Source organism: Homalodisca vitripennis, chromosome 5, assembly GCF_021130785.1.
Source record: "Homalodisca vitripennis isolate AUS2020 chromosome 5, UT_GWSS_2.1, whole genome shotgun sequence".
Lineage (NCBI taxonomy): Eukaryota > Metazoa > Arthropoda > Insecta > Hemiptera > Cicadellidae > Homalodisca > Homalodisca vitripennis.
This window is the reverse complement of record NC_060211.1, coordinates 8,791,170-8,818,794: the sequence shown is the minus strand read 5'-3', so window position 1 is coordinate 8,818,794 and position 27,625 is coordinate 8,791,170. Positions and strand designations below refer to the sequence as shown.

Below are 27,625 nucleotides of genomic sequence, written 5' to 3'. Positions count from 1 at the left end.
AAGGTTATTTCAATGCAGTATGTTTATTTCAACTTAAAATAATCACAGCTGTGTTTATTGAGCAGGGTTGTTGACCTGCTGTTGGTTCTGGTTGTAGACATAGACAGTCTGGTAGTAGAAGTTCTTGTACTGCTGGAAGTAGTTGTACTTTGACGGGACGATCGAAGGGGAAGCCCTCAGGGCGGTTGTCGTAGGGTTGGTACAACTGGGACTGTTGGTCTTGGTCGGGTTGGTACTGGTGTACAGTCACAGCAAAAACGTACTGCTGGCCCTGCTGGGAACCACGGGGCAGCAACAGGTTCTGGGGCAGCCTGTACAGCTGTTGTTGTTGATTGGTCTGTACAGACAGGTATATAATATTAAATGGTGCTGAAATACTAGTATTTGTGACTTGTAGCTGTAACTGACGGCTATTTAAAAATATACAAACATTTTGTTCCAAATAGTTTGTTGCATCTTTTATTGGTTTGAAACTGTTAATTCCTTACTTTGGTGACAAATAAAACGATTCGGATAACATGAGCTTGAAATATGTATTTAAATAATTTAATAAATACATAAAAGTAAAAAAGAAGCATTTATAAAAAAATAATGTTATGAGACAAAGAACTCCTCCATAACCAAAAAGGTGAATACGTACTTTGTTAAAAGGATTTTCATTTCTTAGCCTTTGACTAATAATTTAATTCAAGTAGAGTTTGGTAAATATTTGGAATTTGCGGGCTAAGAACGTTGGTAAAACAACGTTGAGCACTTTAATAAGTTATGTTGACACTCATTAATCACAGACATTACATTTACTGTATAAACGAATTATATAAATGTGGTGAAAGTACGAACGAAGTAATACATTTGTGATTCGGAGGGCGTTTATTGAGTTGTAATATTAGCTAGTGATCTACTCGTTATATCAGAATGTAACATTTATTTGAACGGGAATGATAGAGCGGAATACGAGTACATCGATTTGGCAAGACTACGGGAAAATCCTGTTTAACGAGACCGCTCTTAGTATACCAGACCGCTCTTATTCTACCAGACCGCTCGTAGTATACCAGACCACTCTTAATATACCAGATGATTCTTAATATCCCAGACCGCTCTTAATATACCAGACCGCTCTTTGTATACCAGACCGGTCTTAGTATACCAGACCGCTCTTGGTATACTCAGACCGCTCGTAGTGTACCAGACCGATCTTAGTGTACCAGACCGCTGGTAGTGTACCAGACCGCTCTTTGTATACCAGACCGCTCTTGGTATACCAGACAGCATACTACCTAAGAGCATTCTTAGTCTACCAGAATGCTCTTAGTATACTAGTCCGCTCTTAATATACCAGACCGCTCTTGGTCTATCAGAATGCTCTTAGTATACTAGACCGCTCTTAATATACCAGACCGCTCTTGGTCTATCAGAATGCTCTTAGTATACTAGACCGCTCTTAGTCTACCAGAGATTACAATACAGAGTGAAGAACTGTTATCAGACAGTCATACCTGGTTGTAGTAGAAAGTGCCTTGCTGGGCCTGAGCGAACAGGGAGCGAGTGTTGGGCTGCTGCTTGAAAAATCTGGAGGACTGCTGAGAGTTGCGCTGGATTTGGTTCTGGCCGCTCTTCACTGTAACAATAAGACCACACATTAGACTGGGACTATCAAATTGTTACATAAATATTGCTCATTACAAGCATTATTTTGCTACGCTTTAGTGGTGATCTCTTCTTTTATGCGGCATTTTAATATTTTAGAAAATAAATCCACAAAATACCGGTCCTGAATGATGATGAGCTAATTTTAATTTCTTTTAGAATTGGGAAAAAACAAATATATAAACTATGTATTTCAATAAAATAAGGTAAGATATCTAATAAAAACATAGTTAGCTAACAGTCGTTGGAAAGAATGAAGATAATTTAAGAAGTTTATGATCAGTGCAATAAAACATAAAATATATTTGTGTATTTTGAATCGAACTTACGATTGGCAACAAAACGGTCGACCTCAACAAAGTACTGCCTAGCCTGCTCCAGGTTGAAGGGACGGCCCTGCACATCGTACTGAGGGCCGAAGAAGACTCGCACAACAGCGTCATTGTCCTTGTCGCTGGTCAGCTGGATGTTGTAGTTGAAGGGCTTGTAGTTGAGTTGTGGCTGACGGGCCTTGTACTGGTAGGTCTCGGCCTGTTCACCCTGCTGGTAGGTAATAGCATTGTACAGCTCTACCTCAGCCTCATCCAGGTAAGTCACTAGCTTGTCCACATTCACAGACTGGACCTGGACTCCGGGGTACTCGAGCTGCTCCTGCTTGTAGGGTGTGAGTTGGTTCTTGAAAGCTTGGAAGTAGTAGACGACACGAGCGATAAACTGGTAGAAGACGGGGTCCCTCAGGGCAGCAGAGTTTGTCTCGACTGCTCCGGGAGCAGACTAAAACAATAACACAAGGTTTTATAAATATCGTCGTGGTTTATGTACAATGACTATATTCCTATAGCAGATTAAGCTTTTCTTTTTATGATTAAACTCTTCCTTTACTTAATCCCCACTGATTCCTACACTTATTACCTGGTACTGGTAGTAGGGTTCAACGATGCTTCCAACAAACTTCCTGAAGACATCAAAGTATCCGTAGAGACCGTTGTATGCGGCATAGTAGAAGTTGTTGGCAGAGTATTCGTTAGCTTGCACTAAGTTGCCCAAAACCTCAACTCCATTCTCAGAGTTCAGAGCCTGCTTGCCTCCATTGACCTGAAACAGTTTTTGAATGTTTATTTCTAAAGGACAGAAAATTCATTTCGAAAGAGGATAGTTTTCTAAGTGGCTATGACTAACATAGATTGTTTTACCAATTGAAGTTTTAAATTCTATCCTGTCAATTTTTATAGTAAAATTTAATATAAGGATTTTGTATAGCATTTTAATGAAAATGTATTAGAACGATAAATAAGATTTAAAGGTTTGGTTATCCATTACGTATGCTACTTACATTTTGACTTTTGAGTGAATAAAAAAGCACATTTTCCGTTAACATAAAAGGTTTCATAAGAAAGACAATTATATTAGTATCAATTGCTTGTATATCAATAAATATTCTACTCACGTTCTTGACCTGGCGACTGTCAACGGCGTCAGCAAAGCGCCTGTCCAGGTTCTGCAGCTGCTGGTAGTAGAAAGCGTTGGCGTTCTTGTAATCGACGTTGTTGGGGCGGGCTGGCACAGCGTGACCGTTGTGGTACTGGAGTTGTGGGTTGTATCCGGGCTGTACATAAGAAACTATAGATTTAATATAGTATAACTAACATCATTCTGGATATAGTTAGTGTAATGTTGAAACATATATTATATAATTGGTACGAGCATTCTGCAAAATACATCAAGCTGATTTTTCTGAAGAAAAGTCCATGTAAAATTATCTAAAGTATATTTTTATATCTTTGTCAATCATTAATTCAAATTGCATAGTTAAATAAATTTATATTAACTTTAGTACAGTACACTTTGTCCTCAAGCAATGAAATGATGTTCATAAACAAAGTAATATGTAAAGTACCTGGATGTTCTGGTAGAACTGGAAGGGTTGCACGGTGGGCAAGTTGTTGGCGTATCTCTCAAGATTGTAGCGAGCCAGGACCTGCTGCAGGTAGTAGTAGAAAGCCTCGCCATTCTGGTACTGTGTCTTCTGTCCGTACTTCTGGCTGTTGAACCAGGCAGGGTAGTAGATCTGCTGGTAGGCATACTGCTGGTTCAAGTTGACATCCTCAGTGAAGTAAGCGACGCGGCCCTCGTAGTCGTACTGATTCTGGTACTGCTGTTCGTAGTACTGGTAGTTCTGGTACTGTTCTTGGTACTGGAAGGGCTGTTGGTCCTGCTGTTGTTGTTGCTGCTGCTTCTGCTGCTGGTAGTAGTAGTAGTTGTTGGTGTTGTTTGACTGGACATAAACCTGTTTCTGACCTGTGGACAGATTCATATAAATTATAGTCAACTCTTAGTTATTAAATTCTTTATCTTCTAAGGAGTAAAGAAAAATTAAATCTCAAGGCACCTTTGAAAGTCAAGAAAATTCTTTATAATGTAATTGTGTATTCATTTTTCTCCTGACTTCTCAACCCTTCCTCACACTTGGCTCACCTTGCTGCTTGTAGTACTGTGCCTGCTGGATAGCCCTGGTGTTGATGTACAGCTGGGGGTAGACCTCGGACTGGGGAGGCAAGACTACGCCCTGGGTGTCTTGACGCTTTACAATGGCGACGCTCAGAGCGTAGACAAACTGACCCTCGTTGACGCGGTCTCGAGCCCAGCAAGCAGCCTGGAAGAGCAAAGAGTGAATTAAACTAAGAAAATAATTTTTTGAAGCCCTAATACTACTAGCGTACTCTATCTAAGTGCAAGATGAACATCATCGTGAATCCTAATTTCAAATGTCTCTACGCGTTAAACACATGTAACTTTTAATTTATACTACAGTGCTATTTATTAATCACTAAGGTGGAGTACCTGGTAGAACAGTACTAGTGTACTTACTTAACCCATGAGAGGTACTTTCTTATCAATCCATATTCCACAGTCTATTGAGAATTAAATATATGTATTTATGTTTTAATTTGGTAAACTATATAACAATTTAAAATGTTCTACTAATTTTACTGAAAATTTATTTATGTTATGGAAAATGATTAAAGTTATAAAACATACCAAGGAACACATTTAGAAATGTGTTTTATATATACGCGAATATCAAATTTACGTAGGATAAACTACAAGAACATCGAGAATTGCTAGATCTTCTAAAACTGCTGGACATTCTGGAGGTTAGTATTCGAACTACTCATCATTTCCATCATTTGTCATATAAGTATAATGAACACAAAGCACAAGCAGTAAACGAGATTTGTTATGAAAATCAACATTTAAAAAATTTAATGATGTTTCTGCGTACTGAGATATAACCAAAGAGTGAGCATGTGCATAGAACCGAAGCGTTATCAGGGACCAGTAATATCAATCTTAGGTGATTAGCAAACTGGTAATCTTATGTTGAAATTTGAGGCAGTCGAAAACAGTGCGACTGTAGTTCACTCTAGCGGATCCATTCTGTAAACAATCTGAGGCGGAAAAAACATGATGATGCCGGAAGTGTGATGTCAGTAGATGTGGAAGTGAGGGGTGAAATGAAAAGTAGGCAACTTAGCTGACTTCCAGTAGGCACACATCTCCCGTATGGATCAAAGATTACTTCTATTAGGGGTCAGGTATTATTTGCGCACAAACAAACATACGCAATTAAATATTAACAGTGAAGAACATTTCGGCTCCACAACTGAAATTAAGCTGAGGATGTGACAAAATCCCGAACAAAAGCTATTGTGCTTAATTTGAATTTTAATTGAATTTGAATAAGTTGAATTTATGTTTTTGAGCAATCATCTTTGAATATTTTATTGACCATTACACAAAGAAGAGATGTATTTTTTTTTTAATCCTGATATGGATACCTGGTAGAAGGTGTTGTAGTCCTTGGCGAAGTAGAAGACATCAAACAGTTGGATGGCCTGTTGCAGATGGTTGGGGTTGTTGTAGTTGAAGACTTGTCCACGGGGCAGCAGACCCTGCTTGTATGCGTACTGGAACTGCTTTACGGCGTAATCATTCTGGTGAAACAAGAATAGGCGATATGAAAGGGATTGTTACATTCAGTATAATAACATAAACAATAATATCTGGATTTTTTTTTTTAAATGTACAATAAAAGTTTTATTCCTCTACAATACTTATGAACACAAACCTTGAATAACATTTAACATACAGTGTTATTGCGAGTAATATACAATATGCTATGACTGTAAAACTACATTATAAACAAAAACAAAAAACAGATATCAAATTTACTGTAAATAATGTTAGCTAAAATATAAGTAAAGAATACTTTTACTTAGAAGTAAAGTTTTTTTTATTTCTTTTTATACTTTTTCAGTGACGGTTAAAAGTAAATGCGTACAATATGTCAAATTGACAAACATAAAAAAAATAATAGTAATGAATGTAATTTAGCAACTATAAAATTTATTTAGATATTTCGCAAATATCAGATGGCATTCTTCAATAATTACGTCACACATAATAAAACATACCGGGATAGTACTCGTATACTAGTATACGTAGTGAAATTCAAAAGGAATATTTTTCAAATAAATCAAACCATGAGTCAGACTTTCAGTTTTCACGTATTTAGTGTTGAAACAAAGAGTAATAAAATAATTATATATTAGATGTATTTAGATATTTGGCAAATATAAGATGACCTTATTCAATAATGATATCTCAAAAAGTAAAATCTACAGTGATAATAATTTACGTACGTAGTGAAATTTAAAAGGAATAAAATATTAAACTGAGAGTCAGACGTTCAGTTTTCACGTATTTAGTGTTAAAGCAAAAAGTAATAACGAGTGATGGTATAAGTTTTAATTTCTTGTAGCGTCCCAATTGAAGTTGTTAAACTGCGGTCCGTTACGTGACTGGTGAGAGCTCTTACATTGAAGTTGTTGACGTTGTTGAGGTCGAAGCTGTTGCCGAGTTGCTGTTGCTGCTGATTGTAGTTGGGCTGTGGAGCATTCACAAACAGCTGCAACAGGTTCTGCTGCTTCTCCCCCAACTTGGGGTCAACTGAAAAAAATGGTAGTGAATGTTAGGCCATTTTTTTATTTTCTAGTCAAAGTTATACTTTAATTCTGGACAAATTAAATTAATTATTGAATGATTTTGTATAAATCTTATTTGTTATCTAAAAATTATTCATACTAAAAAGCGATGATTTGTTGTGAAGCAAAAGAAAACGTTGAAAAAATGGTACTATGTTCATAGAAATATCAATATGTTTAAAGAGATTTCATAGCAAAACGTGTTAATGATGTTAATTATGTCAATATTTCATATTAGTATATTATTATTTATATTATTAGTATTATTCGTCTTTAATACTTCATAGGATCGTATTGGTTTAATTTTACAAAGATTAAACATTGAAGTTGCTTCAAATTTAATTTATTGTTACTTATATAATAAAAATGTCTAATAAAAAGTCTTATTGCAAATCTTTAGAAGCAGTTTGAATTAATATGTGTAGCTAAAAAAATCTATTATCGAAACTTTGCTATTTTAAAAATGAATGTCCTTTTTTATTCGACAAAGTCTTCCTAAGATTTATGTTACTAAATTATCACAACATCTATCATGTATTGGATGCACGAGCATAATAAGTTTGCTAACAAAAATGATTTTTTTTTTAGATTGTTACTGTTACAATTAAATAAAAGAAAAATATGTTGAGAAAGATAAACAAAATAAACATTACAAATCCAGTAAAAAAGTAAATAAATTAAGAAAATTGTATATATTAATGTTATATTTTTACGGTTAAATAGTTGATGATAATTTAGTATGAATCCATTAGTTATACAAAAGTGGAGATTAGATTTTCAATAAGTTCTCTGAATTACACTATACCCAAGTGAAAACGTTATAATAACGAATATTAATTCTGGTATTAATTTAAAAAGAGGTTGGGTGGAACTAAGACAATGGTATCTGTCTCATCAGAGACTCAGCAATAAAGATGTTAAATCCACACTTTATTGTCAAATATCCCTATAAATAAAGGATTTGCATTCTCAAGCATCCTTCTAGCTGGATGAGGAAGAAGTGAAAGAAAACTTAAACATGATGAAGCAGTGACTTTATATTAAGTTTTCATACTTATAAAATTTAATATTCAACGATCTTTAAAAGTGAAAATATGTAGAAGAATAATAAAATTGAGTTAATATTTATTGCTAATAATTCTTAAAAATATATCACAACTGAATTTAATTAAAAATACGTGTATTTAATAATTGTTATTACTTGAGATCGGGTGAAGAGGGAATGGTCATTAAATCTTGAATTATGGTTATAGATAGTGAGAACTACTCTTCCCTCTTATATTTATGAATTGTAAATAACGCTATTTTTTTTGTAATAAGTGTACTCATTTTAGCATTTTCCATGTACACAGGTAAACGTTTGTTTTATGGAATGGAATCTTTTTCAAACTACTGTATTATAAAAGTGGATAACTAAAAGGATCGAAATACTCTAACAATTGATCGAGGTATTTGCTTCTTTTAAATGAATTACTGCAGTATACTGAATATTTATTACAGGGATTTTAACAATTTTAAGTGGCAAACAAATAAATACATTTTAATATATTTAGTGTAGTTTTGTATTATAATTATTAAGTTAATTGAACTAAAATTGAGTCAAGAAGATGAGGCAAATTACCTGGGTTGGCGTAAGTGAGCCCCAAGGCACACAGAAGCAGGGCTGTTACCTTCATGGTGTGAACAGTACCGTCCTGACCGCCACGGCCCTCTATATACACGCCGGTATCAGTGTATCGCGTAACCCCTGGCCTGGCACCTCCACAAAAACTGCCCTAGTGTTCATCTCCACGTAGGAGAGAGGAGAGGGGCGTTTGACTTGTTTCGAAATCTCAAATAAGAACTCTTGGATATAATTCTTTGTAACAAGTTCATACCGACATCTTCAATCCATGTCCATGAAAGTACTCATAGAAGTTTGCAAGAGAAATTGTCAATTGAAAATAACTATTAATTCGTAAATACCAAATCTTAAGGTTTGAGGCAGCAAATAAAAGTTCCAAATGGTTTAACATTCCCAGGTAGATGCTGACCGGATTCTGCTTCTTCCAGCTCTCAATTAACCTGATTTTTGTGAAGCGGACGTTTATCTCTCAGTGCTGATCTTATATTTACTCTTGGTACTCAATAACGACTATGTGCTGTGACGTCGAACTATTTGATTGAAGGAACTGGAAGTGTTGCTGTCCTCCATTAAACTTCAGTCTGCTTGATTAGAGTGCGAGTAGTTATTGAAATGACACTAGATTGAAAGAGACAATGGAAGGAAGGCTTAAAAGGGCAAGATCTCTCCTCAACCTTGGAACTAGGAGAGACTTAAACTTTTAACCTAATGAGTTATCGCGTTTCTCTGAATTAGGGAGATTTTAGAGAAATGTGCCTGTTGCAATCGCCCTCAGAATTTTGGGCAGATATTTCTTGCATTTTTGTCCGATCACGACCCCCAGAACCTAAAACTACATTAGTCCGAAACTTTAGTTATATATGTATGTATGTGCTTATGTCATATAGCGCGTGTTTGTGAACAATGTAACTATCTTAATTTTTAAAATATCTAGACTCGACTTGTACATAATAAAAATATCCAAGCCAGTATTTGCACATAGCTTGGATGAGTTTGTCAGTCAGTCTTAACCAATAAAACAAACCTAACCCAAACCAATAAATTTTGCAAATTACTAAGTAGCTATAAACAAAATTTATTCTTTTATTTTTTCGATTTAATTTTAGTCTTAAGGTGGCGGTTAAATTTGGAAAAAGAAGGTTTTATATAATATTTTATTTTATAGTGAAAAAAAAAAAAAATAAAAAAAATAAAACAGTGCTTTAGTATTCTCATTTACAATAATGTAATGTAGTAGTGTGTATATAACACACGATAACTGCCGTTAACAGATGCAGACTAATCTTTGAGACAATTTTATATATAGCCTAATTAGTTCCCTTGCCAGTTTTAACAAATAAAACATTTCAAGATGGCGTCCATTCACATTGAAGCAAAATTTAAACTCGACTAACTCACAGCGTTGATCCACATTTTCACAATATAATATGTTTATTATATAAAAATTTAAATATTTTACTTTTTTCAATACGTATCTCTTAAGGTTTCAATTCGGTAATGATTAAATATATATAAAAGTATGTCAGTTATTATGAGTAATAGTCGTAAATATAAAGCGTTTTACAATTCTCAGCTCACGTTTGCCTTACGTGTGTGTAGTTCGTTGTTTTGGTTTTTCGTCCGTTTTAGTTTGACAGTAGTTAGAGATGACAGGTTACTGCAATCTACCTTTCTTCCGGCTAAGCCGGAAGGGATATTTTTATATATGTTATGGCCATCTTTCACCAAGCTGTTGTGGAGTGTACGGTCAGGCTGGCCTTTCCATTAACGTCTTACCTTCCATTATCTTACGTCTCTTTGACATAACTAAAAACAATAACTAAACAATAACTCTTAACAATAACTAAAAAATGGCTGACTGACTACAGTCACAGTAAAGTGAACTCCAGGAAAAATGTGCATCTAAGTGGTAATAATCCAACAAAATATTATTTACTTGTGCACAATACTCACCTTGGATCACATGTAAGTAAATAAGCTAATGCGCCTTCATGAAAACTTCAAAACTTTATGAAGAAACCAGAATTCAATATTGAACATTGACAAGCAAGTAAACTGTCAAGATTAAACCAAGTTAAAGACTTTCAAAACTCAAGCATAACACTTAACACAACTATATCATCCACTCTGAAACTTACTTTCATGAAAATATCAAGATATCAATCAAATAATATTAAAAACAATGTTTGGATTAATACCGATGGCATAACCCTATTACAGTGACGTCACTGCCAAGTCACAATCAAACGGTGATATTCCACATCATACAGTGTTAGCACACAGCTGCTTGCTCACCTGCAACTAGACCGTTGACCCAGACACCGTGTCAGCATTGCTAGCGCTGACCTACAGCAATACATCCAGCTGCTATTTGACACAGCACTTGATTGCCACTAAATCAAGAATACTTACACAATTTCTCTTTTAATTACCAGAACCTCTATTTATTGACAATAGGAGCCAGACAAACCCAGCTTTAAAAAAACTGCTAACTTTCTATGTCACCAGAACCACTATATTGACAATAGGAGCCAGCCAAACCCAGCTAAAAAACTGCTAATTTTTATTTTCACCAGAACCACTATATTGACAATAGGAGCCAGCCAAATCCAGCTTAAAAAACTGCTAATTTTTTTATTTCACCAGAACCATTATATTGACAATAGGAGCCAGACAAACCAAGCTTTAAAAAACTGCTAACTTTCTATTTCTCCAGAACCACTATATTGACAATATATTGACATACTGACAACAGGTGCGAGAAAACCCCAGAATGTCAAAATATCCATGTGGAGCTTGCACCATAGGAGTGAAACACAAAGGAATACTGTGCACTGGAAACTGCAAACAGTGGTTCCATGCAGACTGTGTTAATCTTTCAAACAAAGAGTTTAAAAACTTGACCAAAACACATTCAACAACTTGGAAATGTAGCAGTTGTGTGGATTTTCACTCCCTACATGAAAACCGAGAATCCACTCCTGTTTCTTCAAACAAGACTTCAAACATCAAAATGACTCCCCAATGTGACTCACTTAAAGAACTTGAACAAAGTCTGGTTGAAAATGAGGAGCAAAATAGTGGAGAAAGTTTAATAATGGCAGCTAAAATAGGATCTGCACTTTTACATGAAAGCAATATTCTTAAAAAAGAAAATTGTACCCTGCTAGCCCAATTAAATAGCCTTGAAGCCAAAATAGAGGAGCTGGAATACAATGAATCAAAACATATCTCCAATATGGAGTCACTACAAGGAAAAATATCCGAACTTGAAGCACAGCTAACGAAAGAAAAACAATGCATGATTGAAGCACAGGATATTTTTGAAGAAAATGACAAAAAACTCTCTGAAGTGATATTTGAGTACGAAATAAAAATTAAAGACCAAAAGAAACAAATTGCAATGTTGAAAACGCAAGTATCTTATGGAAATCACACAACAGCACAACATAGCAATGTAGAAACCCAAACTGAGCTCTCTACTGATCAGACCAACTCCTCCTTCCCCCCTTCCACCTCACCCTCCCTTCTCCTAGAAATTGGCAGTTTTAAAAAAAGTCACACTTCACTTGAAGAGAAATTCTCAAGCTTAGAAGCATCCATCAAGAATTTATTAAGAATTAGAAATGGCAAAGAAGAAACCTCTGAAAGGAAAATACCAAGGCACAAACACAAAACTAATCCCAAAGCCAAATATAGTGCCTCCCTTAAAGTGCAGAAGACGAAAGCATCCATCTCCCAGGCTGAGCACCCTACCAGTGAGCCCATCCCCGAAATAGCCCAACCAATTCATTCCAACAGCAACAAAGAACATCCTTCTTTCACCAGTACTGCAAACTTTACAAAGAAACTATCACCCCCTATAACAGCCATCATAAGGCCTTCAAGTCAGACTACAGAGGATTTCTTTAATGAACACATAGAATTCTTTAAAAGGAATATGCAAATATGCAAATTAGTTCTACAACTCATCAAATAACACTTAAGGCAAGTAACCAATGCTCAACAGCTTTTCTAGGTCAAGCTCCAAACCAACAACACACTTTTTTTTAGAAAAAAACCAAGACAAAGATTGTGAAACCATAGTACAAATATTAAAACCAGAAACAGGAAAAAGTAAACAACACAAATTTATCATTGCTCACCAAAACATTGATGGCCTTCAGAACAAAATCGAGAGACTGACACACTTCCTACACAGCTCTAATCCAGACTTAATAATTCTTACAGAACACGGCTTAAGTAGTCAAAAGTTGGAAAACACAAGAATCCCTGGCTACAGTCTACTAGGTGGTTTTACCAGACAGCAACACCGGAAAGGTGGAGTGGCTGTTTTTGCTAGCTTAAGACTAAAAAACAAGATTACAGTAGTATCAATATCAAGCAATACATCGGAACTCATTTGTGAAACGATGCTCCTGAAAATTGAGCTGAGACAAGGATTTTTACAACTGCTAAGCGTCTACAGACCACCCTGCAGCAACTTAGAAAATGCAATAGACATTTTATCAGCTGAGCTTGACAAAATTGTAGCCATTAATGACATGGTACTGGTGATGGGGGACGTGAATGTAGACAATCTTATTGAAAGCAATGACAGAAGAAACCTGGATGAAATGCTCCTTAGCCATGGCTTGAGCAGACTTCATCTACCCGCAACCAGAATAACAAATCATAGCCAGACCTCTATAGATTTTATATGCACGAACATAAAAGAAACGGATATAGCTACCAAAATAACACAGACAGGCCTCTCAGACCACACGGCCCAACTATGCACGATTCTCACAGATTCTACGAAACAGCCACTGACCCAAACAAAAATAAGACAGTTTAACGCAAGAACAGTGCAAGAATTGAAGCACAATCTGGAATCCCAAGACTGGACTAAAGTCACTCTCACCGAGAATGTGGAAACTGCTTATAAAGCATTTAGTGGAATTTTTCAAACCGCATTGAACATAGCATGTCCACTCAAGATAGTAAAGAAGAAAAGAAACCCCTACAAAAATATATGGGACAATGAAAGTCAGGCCCTAAAATTATCATACTTAGAAGCACTGAATAAACAAATCATTACTGGCCACCCTGATGACAAAAAAGAAACAGCTCGAAGGAAAAAATGTTATGATATAAAACTCAAAACTCTTCGTAAACAGTGCAACTCTTCATTCATAGAACAGTCGGACAACAAATCAAAAGCTGTGTGGAATGTAATAAATAATGAAAGAAAAGAAAAATCTTCAAAAAAACCCACTAGAATGCCTAAAAATAGAGGAAGAAATCGGTGACTCTCCAATAACTATTGCCAATCATTTAAATTACTTCTTTGCTACAGTCGCTGACCGAACACTCCTCAGAAATGGAACATCGACACCTGTAATAGCACCAAACAATAACAACCAAACACTTCAAACACCAAACCTAGCCTTCTCTGAAACCAACAAACAAGAAATTGGAAAAATCATTGACTCTTTAAAAGCAAAAACATCAGCAGGGGAGGATGAGATCTCATCAAAATTGATCAAACAGTGCAAACACGAAATAATCACCCCACTGACTCACATCATTAATAAATCACTTTCACAAGGAATATTTCCAAATGAACTAAAACTCGCAAAAATCTATCCGAAATTCAAATATGGAGCAACAAATGAAGCCACCAGCTACAGGCCAATTTCCCTAATCTCTACTTTTTCTAAAATACTGGAGCGAGTAATACTAAATAGACTACTGGGCCACCTCAAGCAGCACGATCTTCTCACCCCTAGACAACACGGTTTTATAAAAGACAGATCAACTTCAACAGCAATAGCTCAACTAATTGAAGAAATCATCGACAATCTGGAAAAAGGACAAATTGCAACAAGCATATTTTTGGATTTTAGTAAAGCGTTTGACTGCCTTGATCATGAACTCATACTGAAAAAGTTACACTCTCTTGGAGTCATTGACAAGGAACTTGATTGGTTTAAGAGCTACTTGAGCAACAGGGAACAAGTAGTAGAACTTACTTACTTGGAGAAAAACACTGTGACGAAAGTAAAATCTAAGCCACTACCAGTAAGCAGAGGAGTACCTCAAGGCTCCGTGCTTGGACCCGTCTTGTACATTCTCCTAACAAATGACTTCCCAAATTATCTCCAAAACCACTGTGAAATTGTAATGTATGCTGACGACACAGCTTTGATTTTAGCAAATAAGAACAAAGCTCAGCTAGATATAGACTCTTTTGTTGCATATAATGTGGCTAAGCAATACTGCCACCTCAATGATTTAGTCTTAAATGACTCAAAGACCCAACAGCTAGTCTTTACACCTAACCCAAACCAATATGACGGGCTCCCAGAAATAACTACAATTAAATCAGGAAAGTACCTTGGTCTAACTGTTGATCAAAACCTCTCATGGGAACCTCACATCAATCAACTCTGCCACAAACTTAATAGTAGCCTGTATGCAGTGAGAAGAATAAAACAAATCAGTAGCCCTCAAGTAGCTTTGACAGCATACCTTTCCCTATTTGAATGTCATCTTAGATATGGACTGATAGCCTGGGGAGGTACGACAATTGGAAATCTTAAAAGGGTGCTCGTTATACAAAAAAGGGCTGTCAGGACTCTAAGTGGATTAGGACCAATGGACTCATGCCGAGCACCTTTCAGACATCTAGGAATACTGACGATCATAGGACTCTATATCCTAGAGACGATCTTATTTGCCACAAAAACAGGGCACGCAAGAACTGGCGACATCCACCCCTACAACACCAGACATAGAAACAACTTCCTCCTTGACCCTCATCATCTGACTCTGTTCGAGAAAAAACCATCGTATAAAGGAGCCATGTTCTTTAACAATCTACCTGACTACCTAAGAAAGCTTCCAGAGAAGAACTTCAAGACCTCCTTAAGAAGCTGGCTGCTGGAGCATCCATACTACAGTGTCCAGGAGTTCCTTCAGTGGAGGACAAGCGCTTTGTAATTTACATACACTGACTCATACACTGATTATGACATAAACACTGACCTTTGTTCTATTCTCTAAGAATATGTCCAATAAAGATATATTCTGTTCTATTCTAAAGATATATTCTATTCTATTCTATTCTACATGGTTGCTTCAAAACATACGCTGTAGACTATGACGTGGTTTTATGTATCCTACAAATCTCAAACCCAATAACAAGCACAATTACCTCCTGTGTACTGTCAGCAATACATTAACGTAGAAGATAAGAACAAGTGCAATATAAAATACAGAAGAGTCAAGAATAAGAAACACGAGAAGGTTACAGATATAAGCAGTTCACAGTAATTCTGTACATTGTTGAATTAGGTCATACTATGTATGTCCCTACAAGTCCTGAAGCTTTTATAGTAGTTAATCCTATATGCACCTAATAATTGGTGATCAGGATCTCCGGGAGGGCTTACTTTTGCCTGGTTTATTCCACTTGAACCAGCACTAGGTACATCAAATCTGATGTGTCACTTAAATATGGACAACCCTATGGATGTCTCTAATCGCAAATGTTGATTTATTGTTTGCAAGGGTAGTTCGATAGACGTTGTCTACTGTTGAGGACAACTGTTGAGTTGGTGGAGCTCTCTAAGTTTAATATGCAGCTGCTAACCTAGACATAATGGTGTGCTACCTCTGCTCACTTGACTGGATTTGCTAGTTCAGAGTGTTTACGACTAAGTGTGCAATGAGAGGTTTCTCAGCGTCTTGTTCTAAGATAAAATCCCAAAACTCCAAAAATCAAGCGAGGCTGCCTATTTCTGATTCATCTTAGCCAACAAGGTGTGTAAAAATTTTAAAAAATCAGGAATCTTGGATCTATGCCACGCTGTTACCATTTGGGAAAGTTGCATTTTGAGAGGAAGCAATGTTTTTAACCTCTATAATTGTTATTTAATGCAACTTGCCGGGTTTAAATGCCGGCTTAGGCACGTGTAACTATAAATATTTCCACAATTTCTATAAATAAATACAAATAATTTATATACAGGTGTCCCACGAGTAACCCGACAAACTTCCTCTCATCACAATATTGAAAAAAGTTATATAAACAATGCCCGATTCTCTAGGAAAGAATGGAAATAAAGCGAAACTGATGTTTTTATGGCGTAAAAATAGTTGTAAAAATTATTGGATTTTATGTAAAATGAACTAAAAACTTGAATAAAATACGCCACAGAACTGTAATACTATTCTAATGTAATACCTATTTCTAAGATATCAGACAGAATATGTAAAATTTTGTCTCATAAAATATGCTTTGTATAGATTTGAAGTACATTGACTTCATTAAATGGGTAAATAAACATGCATGCTTTTTAACCAAAACTCTTAGAGAATTTTATTCCAAAAAGAATAATGTAAAATATGCAATTAATAAACAAACACAACATTTTAAAATTAATGTTTAATTAAATCAACACATTTGAAAAATAAGACAGAAAATGCAATATCTGTTTATTGAATGAACGTTCTTTGTAAAAATAAAACATCTAATGAAGTTTTTTAAGTCATGTAAATAGTTACAAAACATTTATAGTATAAAACATTGTACGTTGCGAAACAAGATTTTAAAAATACAGCGTCAATTGCAATGCTTTTAGTTATTGAAAATCTAGACTTGGCAACAGTACTGAATACAAGTTATTATTGTACAGCTGTACAACAAATCAGCTGTTGCAGTAACTCGTTTATCATCTTTGGTTTGTGCAATATATGTGTATTATTGTATTATTTGTTCTGTATTCGTGTTTTTAACGACAAGATTCCATTTACTTTTTCAAATCATGAGTACGCAGATATTGTGTTTTGTCTATGGTTTTGCCAATGGAAATAGTCGTGCAGCTAAACGTGAATATGAAAGACGATTTCCGAACAGAAGAACATCTACTCACGTAACATTTACATCGGTTTTCAATAACTTACGAACAAATTGATCTTTTCCAACCGTTAATTGTTCAAAAGAACGTCCTGTAATACAGCCTTTACGCGAACAAGATAATATCATCAATATGATAAAACGCAGTCCTCAACTTAGCACTCACTGACTTTCAAACAGATTAAACATCTGTACAGTCTGGAGAATATTGAAAGAAAACAACTTTTACCCAAAATCACTTACAAAGAGTTCGATATCTTCATCCAGGCGACAGTGTATTAAGATTACAATTTTGTCGATGGGTTAGAAAATCGAAATAATCTAAGTTATCTTTTATTCATGGGCGAATCGATGTTTACAAGATACGGGATTCTAAATTTGAAAAATAGTCCCTCGTGGACAAGTAAATAATCCAAAAGTAGTTGTAGAGTCGAACTTTTAAATTAGATTTTCGATAAATGTATGGTGTTGTATAATTGGAGACCAGTTAATTGGCCTATTTGTGTTTGAAAACCGCCCTACTGGTCTCGAGTACAGAGACTTTTTAGAGAATCAACTGCCAGTTCTACTTGAAGATGTGCCACTTGAAATAACACATCAAATGATATTACACCATAGTGGCGCACCGGTACATTATTTACAAAATGTTAGAGAACACTTGCAGATAAGTTTTCCATGTACAGTAGATGGATTGGTGGAAGTAGACCAATTAATTGGTCTCCTAGGTCCCCTGATTTAAATCCTTTGGAATATTACCTTTGGGGTCATTTAAAGCAACTTGTATCCGCAGAACCAGTTAATTCCAAAGAAGAATTATTCAACCGAATTTTAAACGCTTATGAAATAGTTAAGAACGACTGAGATGCTATCAAAAAAGCTACACGCGGTTTCATTAAACGCACTAGATGATGCATAAATTATTAAGGAAATAATTTTGAACACCATTTATAACGTATAGAAATTGGAATAAAAGAGTAGCAAAGATCAGCAATTGAAATGTTTTGTTTTTACATTGGCTAAAAGTTATGGTTAATATATTTGCGTGTTTATTTCCCATTTAATGAAGTCAGTGTAGTTGAAATCTAAACAAAGCATGATTTTCTAGACCAAATTTTGCAAATTTTGTTTGATATCTCAGATATGGGTAGACTAACAGGTCTGGGATGTATTTTACTCAATTTCTCAGTTCATTTTACTTAAAATCCAACAAATTTAGCAAATATCTTTACGCCATAAAAACATCAGTTAAACTTTATTTCCGTCCTTTCATTGAAAATCGGACAAAATCTGTCGCTAGCCGTAGCCCGCTAACAAAGCGTTTCCGGATATGTTTATATGAGTTTTTTTTATTACTTTGATGAGAGGAAACCACCTGAAAAGTTTATCGGGTTACTCGTGAGACACTCTCTATAGTAAAAATTCATGAGTTAAAACTATATTCATCATACACTTACGTATACGAACATTATTAGAAGTTTAATTTATTATTTATTTGATGTAATAATAACTACACCCTAGTTGTGACTTGTAGTTATGTATCGAGCTAGTTTAGAAAACTTCTGAGGCTAAAACAGATTCTGAACTATTTTCTTGTAGGGTAGACGATGCCTAATACCGAGCACTAATACATGTTCGGTTCTCTAACGACTAGTTGAAAAGGATTATCAAAGTCAATATGCTAAATAATAGGTGTAATAATTCTATTCGTTCTGATGAATTTGAATAAACTTATTTTTGAAATGAAGTCAAATCGCGAACGATTGTCGATCAGTTGCAAGTTAAATAATGGGATTAATGCCACTGTTTGTTCCACTTAAAACAAGTCCACTCATTGGAACCCCGGGATTATCCTCGTTGTGTGGCTTGCTGTTACTGGTGGGCGACCTAGATTTCACGAAAAAGTTGTCCAACGATGGAAATAGCTTATATGAATTGCAAATTGTATTGTGAGACAATAAATGTTTGTGAGAAAAAAAATGTTTATTTACTGTTAAAAACGCTGTAAGTGCTAGGTGATTGTCGTAGAGAATAATATTAGCTGTGTATTGTAGACACAACTGCAACTTGTCACCAACAACTATGTTAATATTAAATATTGGATAACCACAAATAGGAAGTCGTTAAGTTGTATAGAATATTTAAAAACAGTTTATTATAATAATAGTTTAATAAATTTAAGTATTTACGTACTCCGTTTTATAATTGGCCAGTATTTTGGTTTTAGACTTGGAAAATGATTATATATTTATTTTTTTAGATCTTAAACCTAGAAACAAAACTATAAGCAAAATTTAAAAATTAACAAGCAAATGGTTTTTGTGGAAAACAATAATATATGAAAAGACAAAATGGACAAGTGATTTGATATTTTGGGATAAATTAAATATAATTTTATTTCTTATATTTCCTTTTTGGCCAGAAACAAATCCTTAAAATACTGGGTAAAAAGTTCTTAAATACTTTGTAAAACTCGTTTACTAAATAAAAAATTTTATTTAAAAACTCTGAAATTATCACTACAATCAGATCTTAGAAATCAAAACGATAAGTCTCATTTATTGAAACTGTATATGTAATATTACTGCTAACGTTAAATATTTCGTCTTTAACTTCTGTGTCAGAATTGTAAGTTGTGTTTCGTAATAAATTATTGTACCGATACCTGATTTTTAAGTCTTTAAATTTGTGAACCGATAAATAGATCAGTAAAGGAAAAATGTTGTTTGTAGGGCAATTAATGAGGTACCAATATGAAGGTTATTTCAATGCAGTATGTTTATTTCAACTTAAAATAATCACAGCTGTGTTTATTGAGCAGGGTTGTTGACCTGCTGTTGGTTCTGGTTGTAGACATAGACAGTCTGGTAGTAGAAGTTCTTGTACTGCTGGAAGTAGTTGTATTTGACGGGACGATCGAAGGGGAAGCCCTCAGGGCGGTTGTCGTAGGGTTGGTACAACTGGGACTGTTGGTCTTGGTCGGGTTGGTACTGGTGTACAGCCACAGCAAAAACGTACTGCTGGCCCTGCTGGGTACCACGGGGCAGCAACAGGTTCTGGGGCAGCCTGTACAGCTGTTGTTGTTGATTGGTCTGTACAGACAGGTATAGAATATTATATGGTGCTGAAATACTAGTATTTGAGACTTGTAGCTGTAACAACTGATGGATATTTAAAAAAGTACAAATATTTTGTCCGAAAGAGTTTGTCACATCCTTAAATGTAGTTTGAAAACTTAGTTCTTTCATTATGATAAATAAAAGGATTTGGATATCTTGAGCTTAAAACAAATATTTTAAGCTTAAAACAATTAATATTTTAATCATTTAATACGTACATACAAGTAAAAAAGAAGCATACATAAATAATGCTTTATGAGACAATTAATGAGGAGCATCCTCCTGAAGCAAAAAGTCAATACATTATTTGTTAAAACTATTTTCATTTCTTAGCCTTTAGATTATATTCAAGTAGAGATTTGGAAAATATGAGTTATTATCGGGCTAGCAACGTTGGTGAAATAGCGTCCAGTACTTTAATAAGTTGTGTTAAGAGGGAGGAATGGTAGTGTGCAAAACAACGATTTGGCGAGAATTGAGGGAATTCCTGTTTATCAAGACTCTTAGTATACCAGACCGCTCTTGGTGTACCAGATTTTACAATACAGACTGAAGAACTGTTATCAGACAGTCATACCTGGTTGTAGTAGAAAGTGCCTTGCTGGGCCTGAGCGAACAGGGAGCGAGTGTTTGGCTGCTGCTTGACAAATCTGGAGGACTGCTGAGAGTTGCGCTGGATTTGGTTCTGGCCGCTCTTCACTGTAACAACAAGGCCAAACTTTAGACTGGGACTATCAAATTGTTAAATATGTTAGGAAAGAACCCACAAAATACCGGTCATGAATGATGATGAACTAATTTTAATTTCTTTTTGAATTGTGGAAAACAATTATATAATTCATGTTTCTATGTAGTATAAGTTAAAAAACCCCAGCACAAAAAAGGTAGTCAGTTAATTAGTCGTTAGAAAGAATAAAGCTAATTTAAGATGTTCATGACCAATGCAATAAAACACCATAAAATACATTTGTGTATTTTGAATCACACTTACGATTGGCAACAAAACGGTCGACCTCAACAAAGTACTGCCTAGCCTGCTCCAGGTTGAAGGGACGGCCCTGCACATCGTACTGAGGGCCGAAGAAGACTCGCACAACAGCGTCATTGTCCTTGTCGCTGGTCAGCTGGATGTTGTAGTTGAAGGGCTTGTAGTTGAGTTGTGGCTGACGGGCCTTGTACTGGTAGGTCTCGGCCTGTTCACCCTGCTGGTAGGTAATAGCATTGTACAGCTCTACCTCAGCCTCATCCAGGTAAGTCACTAGCTTGTCCACATTCACAGACTGGACCTGGACTCCGGGGTACTCGAGCTGCTCCTGCTTGTAAGGTGTGAGTTGGTTCTTGAAAGCTTGGAAGTAGTAGACGACACGAGCGATAAACTGGTAGAAGACGGGATCCCTCAGGGCAGCAGAGTTTGTCTCGACTGCTCCGGGAGCAGACTAAAACAATAACACACGAGGTTTTATACATATTGTTGGAGTTTCTTTACAATGAAGATATGCGAATAACCTATAAAGCTTTTCCTTTTAGATTAAGCTCTTTCTTATCTTATACCCTACTGATTTCTGCACTTGTTACCTGGTACTGGTAGTAGGGTTCAACGATGCTTCCAACAAACTTCCTGAAGACATCAAAGTATCCGTAGAGACCGTTGTATGCGGCATAGTAGAAGTTGTTGGCAGAGTATTCGTTAGCTTGCACTAAGTTGCCCAAAACCTCAACACCATTGTCAGAGTTCAGAGCCTGCTTGCCTCCATTGACCTAAAACAGTGCAACACAAGCGGGGTTTTAGAGTGTTTTGAGAACGTTTAGTTACAAAGGGCAGAATACTCATTTCGAAAGAGGATGAGTCTATTGTAGCTCCAGTGGCTAGACTGACAAGTACACTAAAATTATTTAAACAAAGTTAAATTTATTTACTGTCCTGCCAACCTTTAATGGAAAATGAAAAGTGAGAATTTTTATAGCATTTTAATGAAAATGATAGTGTTGTCAAGCGATATATAAGAGATTAATGTTCGGTTATCTGCTAAACACAATGTTACTTACATTTACCTTTATAAAGAAAAAATATATTTTTGCGACAGTTAAATTTGTAAAATATAAAACTAGTACTCACGTTCTTGACCTGGCGACTGTCGACGGCGTCAGCAAAGCGCCTGTCCAGGTTCTGCAGCTGCTGGTAGTAGAAAGCGTTGGCGTTCTTGTAATCAATGTTGTTGGGGCGGGCTGGCACAGCGTGGCCATTGTGGTACTGGAGTTGTGGGTTGTATCCGGGCTGTACATAAGAAACTATAGATTTAAGCATTCTGGATATAGTTAGTGTAATGTTGAAACATATATTATATAATTGGTACGAGCATTCTGCAAAATACATCAAGCTGATTTTTCTGAAGAAAAGTCCATGTAAAATTATCTAAAGTATATTTTTATATCTTTGTCAATCATTAATTCAAATTGCATAGTTAAAACTGTAATCTCAGCAATTTATGTTGATTAATCACTAAATTTATATTAACTTTAGTAGCCTACAGTTCAGTTTTTTCCTCAAGCAATGAAATGAAGTTCATAAACAAAGTAATATGTAAAGTACCTGGATGTTCTGGTAGAACTGGAAGGGTTGCACGGTGGGCAAGTTGTTGGCGTATCTCTCAAGGTTGTAGCGAGCCAGGACCTGCTGCAGGTAGTAGTAGAAAGCCTCGCCATTCTGGTACTGTGTCTTCTGTCCGTACTTCTGGCTGTTGAACCAGGCAGGGTAGTAGATCTGCTGGTAGGCATACTGCTGGTTCAAGTTGACATCCTCAGTAAAGTAAGCGACGCGGCCCTCGTAGTCGTACTGATTCTGGTACTGCTGTTCGTAGTACTGGTAGTTCTGGTACTGTTCTTGGTACTGGAAGGGCTGTTGGTCCTGCTGTTGTTGTTGCTGCTGCTTCTGCTGCTGGTAGTAGTAGTAGTTGTTGGTGTTGTTTGACTGGACATAAACCTGTTTCTGACCTGTGGACAGATTCATATAAGTTATGAGCAATTCGTATTCTTAGTCTTCAAAGTTCAAGATGGTTATTTTTAAGTTTTTTCTTTATTCTCCCGACTTCTCTAGCCTTCCTCACACTTGGCTCACCTTGCTGCTTGTAGTACTGTGCCTGCTGGATAGCCCTGGTGTTGATGTACAGCTGGGGGTAGACCTCGGACTGGGGAGGCAAGACTACGCCCTGGGTGTCTTGACGCTTTACAATGGCGACACTCAGAGCGTAGACAAACTGACCCTCGTTGACGCGGTCTCGAGCCCAGCAAGCGGCCTGGAAGAGCAAAGAGTCAAATGAAACTAAGAAAATCATTTTTTGAAGCCCCAATACTACTAGCATACTCTAAAGTGCAAGATGAATATCATCGTGAATCCAAATTTCAAATGCTTCTACGCGTTAAACACATGTAACTTTTAATTTACACTACATGCCATTTATTAATCACTAAGGTGGAGTACCTGGTAGAAGGTGTTGTAGTCCTTGGCGAAGTAGAAGACATCAAACAGTTGGATGGCCTGTTGCAGATGGTTGGGGTTGTTGTAGTTGAAGACTTGTCCACGGGGCAGCAGACCCTGCTTGTATGAGTACTGGAACTGCTTTACGGCGTAATCGTTCTGGTGGAACAAGAATAGGCGATATGAAAGTGATAACTACATTGAATAAAAGTTCAACTGAAACGCTAATATCTTTTGTGATTCGTGTTCTGTACAAGAAAAGTAATATTACTCTAAAATACTCATGAACAGATATAAAACTTGGAAAAAATTAAACCTACAGTGTTATCATAAATAATGCATTAGGTTCTATGACTGGAAAACTACATTATAAATACGTTATTAAAACTGTAAAAATGTTACTAAAAAGAGAGTTAGCTAAAACCGTAAGTTAGGATATATTTTACTTAGTAATACAGGTTTACAAAGTAGTCCTTTTACTGTCATGACTAAAAATAATTGTGTGTAATTTGTCATCATTATACAATATCTTAAAAAAATAAACGTTTTGAATATAATTTAGCAATTATTAAATTTATTTAGGTGTTTTGCAAATTTCGTAAATTCAATAATGATGTCACATAGAGTAAAACTTACAGTGATAATAATTTACATACGTTGTGAAATTTTAAACGAATAAAATACCAAACCGAGAGTCAAACGTTCAGTTTTTATGTATTTAGTGTTGAAACAAAAAGTTATAACGAGTGATGGTATAAGTTTTAATTTCTTGTAGTGTCCCAATTGAAGTTGTCAAACTGCGGTCTGTTACGTGACTGGTGAGAGCTCTTACATTGAAGTTGTTGACGTTGTAGAGGTCGAAGCTGTTGCCGAGTTGCTGTTGCTGCTGATTGTAGTTGGGCTGTGGAGCATTCACAAACAGCTGCAACAGGTTCTGCTGCTTCTCCCCCAACTTGGGGTCAACTGAAAAAAATAGTTTTGGATGTTAGGCCAATTTTTGTATTTTCTAGTCAAAGTTATACTTTAATTCTGGACAAATTAAATAAAGTATAGAAGGATTTTATATGAATCGTATTTATTATCTAAAAATAATTCATACAGAAAAGTAATCATTTTGTTGTGAAGTAAAAGGAAGTTTTGAACAAATTGTAACATGTTCCTAGAAAAATCAATGTGTTTAAAGAGATTTTAAGACAAAACGTGTTAATGTTGTTAATAATGTAATTTGTTCATATTAGTGGTGTTTGTTTTTAATACTTCATGGGATTATAGTGGTTTAAGTTTGCAAAGATAGAACATATTTATTAAAATTTAGTAATATTTAAACATTGCAGTTGTTACATATTTAATTTATTGCTACTTCTACAATAAAAAAAGAACTCATGAAAAGTCTTATTGCAAATATTTACGAGCAGTTACAATAAATATGTTTTTCTAAAAATATCTATTATCGAAATTTTACAATAGAATGTCCTTTTGTTTTCTATAATGTCTTTTTAAGATTTATGTTACAACATTGCCATAACGTCTATCATGTATTGAATAAATCCAAGGGTATAAAAACAGTGTTGCAAGAGCACAACAATTTTTTGCTTCAACAAAAATGATTTTTTTAAGATTGTTACAGTTAAAATTAAATAAGAAGAAAATACGCTGAGAAAGATAAAAAAAATATATTAAAATGCAGTAAAAAGTAAATAAATTAAGAAAATTGTATGTATTTATATTATATTTTTATAGCTTAATAATTGATAATAAATTAGTATGAATCCATTAGTTATAACAAAGTGGGAATTCGGTTCTAAAAAAGTTCTCTGAATCATACAGTACCCTATTGAAAACATTATAACAACGAATATTAATTCAGGTTTTAATTTTAAAAGAGTTTGGGTGGAACTAAGACAATGGTATCTGTCTCATCAGAGACTCAGCAATAAAGATGTTAAATCCACACTTTATTGTCAAATATCCCTATGAATAAGGGATTTGCATTTGCAAACATCTTTTTAGCTGGATGAGTAAGAAGTAAAAGAACAAATCTTAAACATGATGAAACAGTGACTTTATGTTAGGTTTTCCTGCTTAAAAATCTAATATTCAACGTTTTTATCAGGCTAAAAATATATATTAGTAAAATGGAATTAATATTTATTTGCTTATAATTCTTAAAAATATATTCCAACTAATATAATTATTTGAGATTAGGTGAAGAATAACAGAATGAGTGGTTATTAAACCTTTAATTATGACTATAGATATTGAGAACGTATATAGATATATTCTATATAATATATCAATACATTTTAAATAAAGCTATTTTATTATATAATAAATTTAATCATTATAGCATTTCCAAGTACGCAGGTAACTGTTTGTTTAATGGAAAGGTGTCTCTTTTACACTACATTAAAGTAAAAGTGCATAGCTTCCAACATTGGAATAGTCTATCTATTGATCAAGGTGTTTGCTCTTTTTAAATGATCTAATTGCAGTAGACTCTATGTTTATTACAGAAATTAAAAAAATCTTAAGAGGCAAAAAAAAGGAATTCGATCAAAACAATTTAAAAGCAAAAATTTAAAATACTAAAAGGGAGAAAGAGAAAAGATTTGAAAACTCAACGTATGATAATAATAATGATTATACTCACTACACAATAATGATATAGGCCAGTGCTAATTATTACTGTAATGAAACAGGAGTACAATAATATTTTTGAACTGTTAAAGAAAGTATGTTATAGTCCTGTAACTTATAAAAATATTCTTCAGCTTTAGAAGAAAGACTACTGGTCTATACCCTAGGAACCTCAATAATTACTTATAGTTTTAGCTCGCTTATTTTGCTTATTTATGAATTATGATTTATTATTTTTTAGTTATGTAATGCATTTTGTTTAGGCAACGACTTTTGTTAGAACACGAATTTGATTAAGATCATTAACATCTCCGAAATCGCTACCCAAACAGACAATTTGGTGTTTAATTCTTCATTGTGCGTTCGAGATTCATTAAAATTTTAGAAATCATGTTTTATTTCGACCATATATCTAGAGTACACAAATAAGTTCATACAAAGGGTAAGCTAACTGCCTTTGGATGGATCTACACATACCTTTGTATGAATATGTATATTTATTCAATTGTAAAGTTTGTTTGTACTTGAGGAATGTATCTTTAAAGGTTCAACAGTTGTACGAAGAATCTCCCTCTAAGGCAAACCTAATATAACGTTAAACCAAATAAACACTTAAAATGGTCGCAAATTAATAAATAAGATCAACATTTTGGAAAAAGAAAATAGCATAGAATATTTAAAAAATTTTAAAAGCATGGGTATTCTGTTGTGGAATATCTTTTTATGTTGAACAGGATCCTTGCAAAGTCATTTGGCTCATTATGTTCAAAAAGGAGAGTAAGACTTTCTTAAACCATTTCTCATTAACGTATTCGTACTGTTGCATAAAATAAGTAGTTATGAATTACGAGAATATTTATCGTACATTGGTATAGGGTATATTTTAAAAAAGTTTAAAAATTTGAATTAAGGAAAAATATTATTTTGTTGAGTATTGAAAAAGATATTTGTAAAGTATATTTTGTGTAAGTCTGTATTATAATTATTGAGTCAATTGAAACTAAACTTGAGTCTGATGAGGAAAATTACCTTGATTGGCGTAAGTGAGCCCCAAGGCACACAGAAGCAGGGCTGTTACCTTCATGGTGTGAACAGTACCGTCCTGACCGCCACGGCCCTCTATATACACGCCGGTATCAGTGTATCGCGTAACCCCTGGCCTGGCACCTCCACAAA

At 35.0% G+C, this 27,625-nt stretch overlaps 1 protein-coding gene across 1 annotated transcript; it reads right to left on the bottom strand.

Annotated features, from left to right (window-relative positions):
- LOC124361766 (hexamerin-like) lies at nucleotides 1-27,625 on the bottom strand. The gene is given in 11 exon segments (XM_046815732.1): nucleotides 1-145; nucleotides 147-337; nucleotides 1,500-1,621; nucleotides 1,980-2,424; nucleotides 2,563-2,745; nucleotides 22,454-22,612; nucleotides 22,928-23,328; nucleotides 23,453-23,630; nucleotides 23,816-23,971; nucleotides 24,645-24,775; nucleotides 27,479-27,625. Coding segments are annotated over 11 exon segments (2,112 nt in total). The 5' UTR covers nucleotides 27,534-27,625; the 3' UTR covers nucleotides 1-54.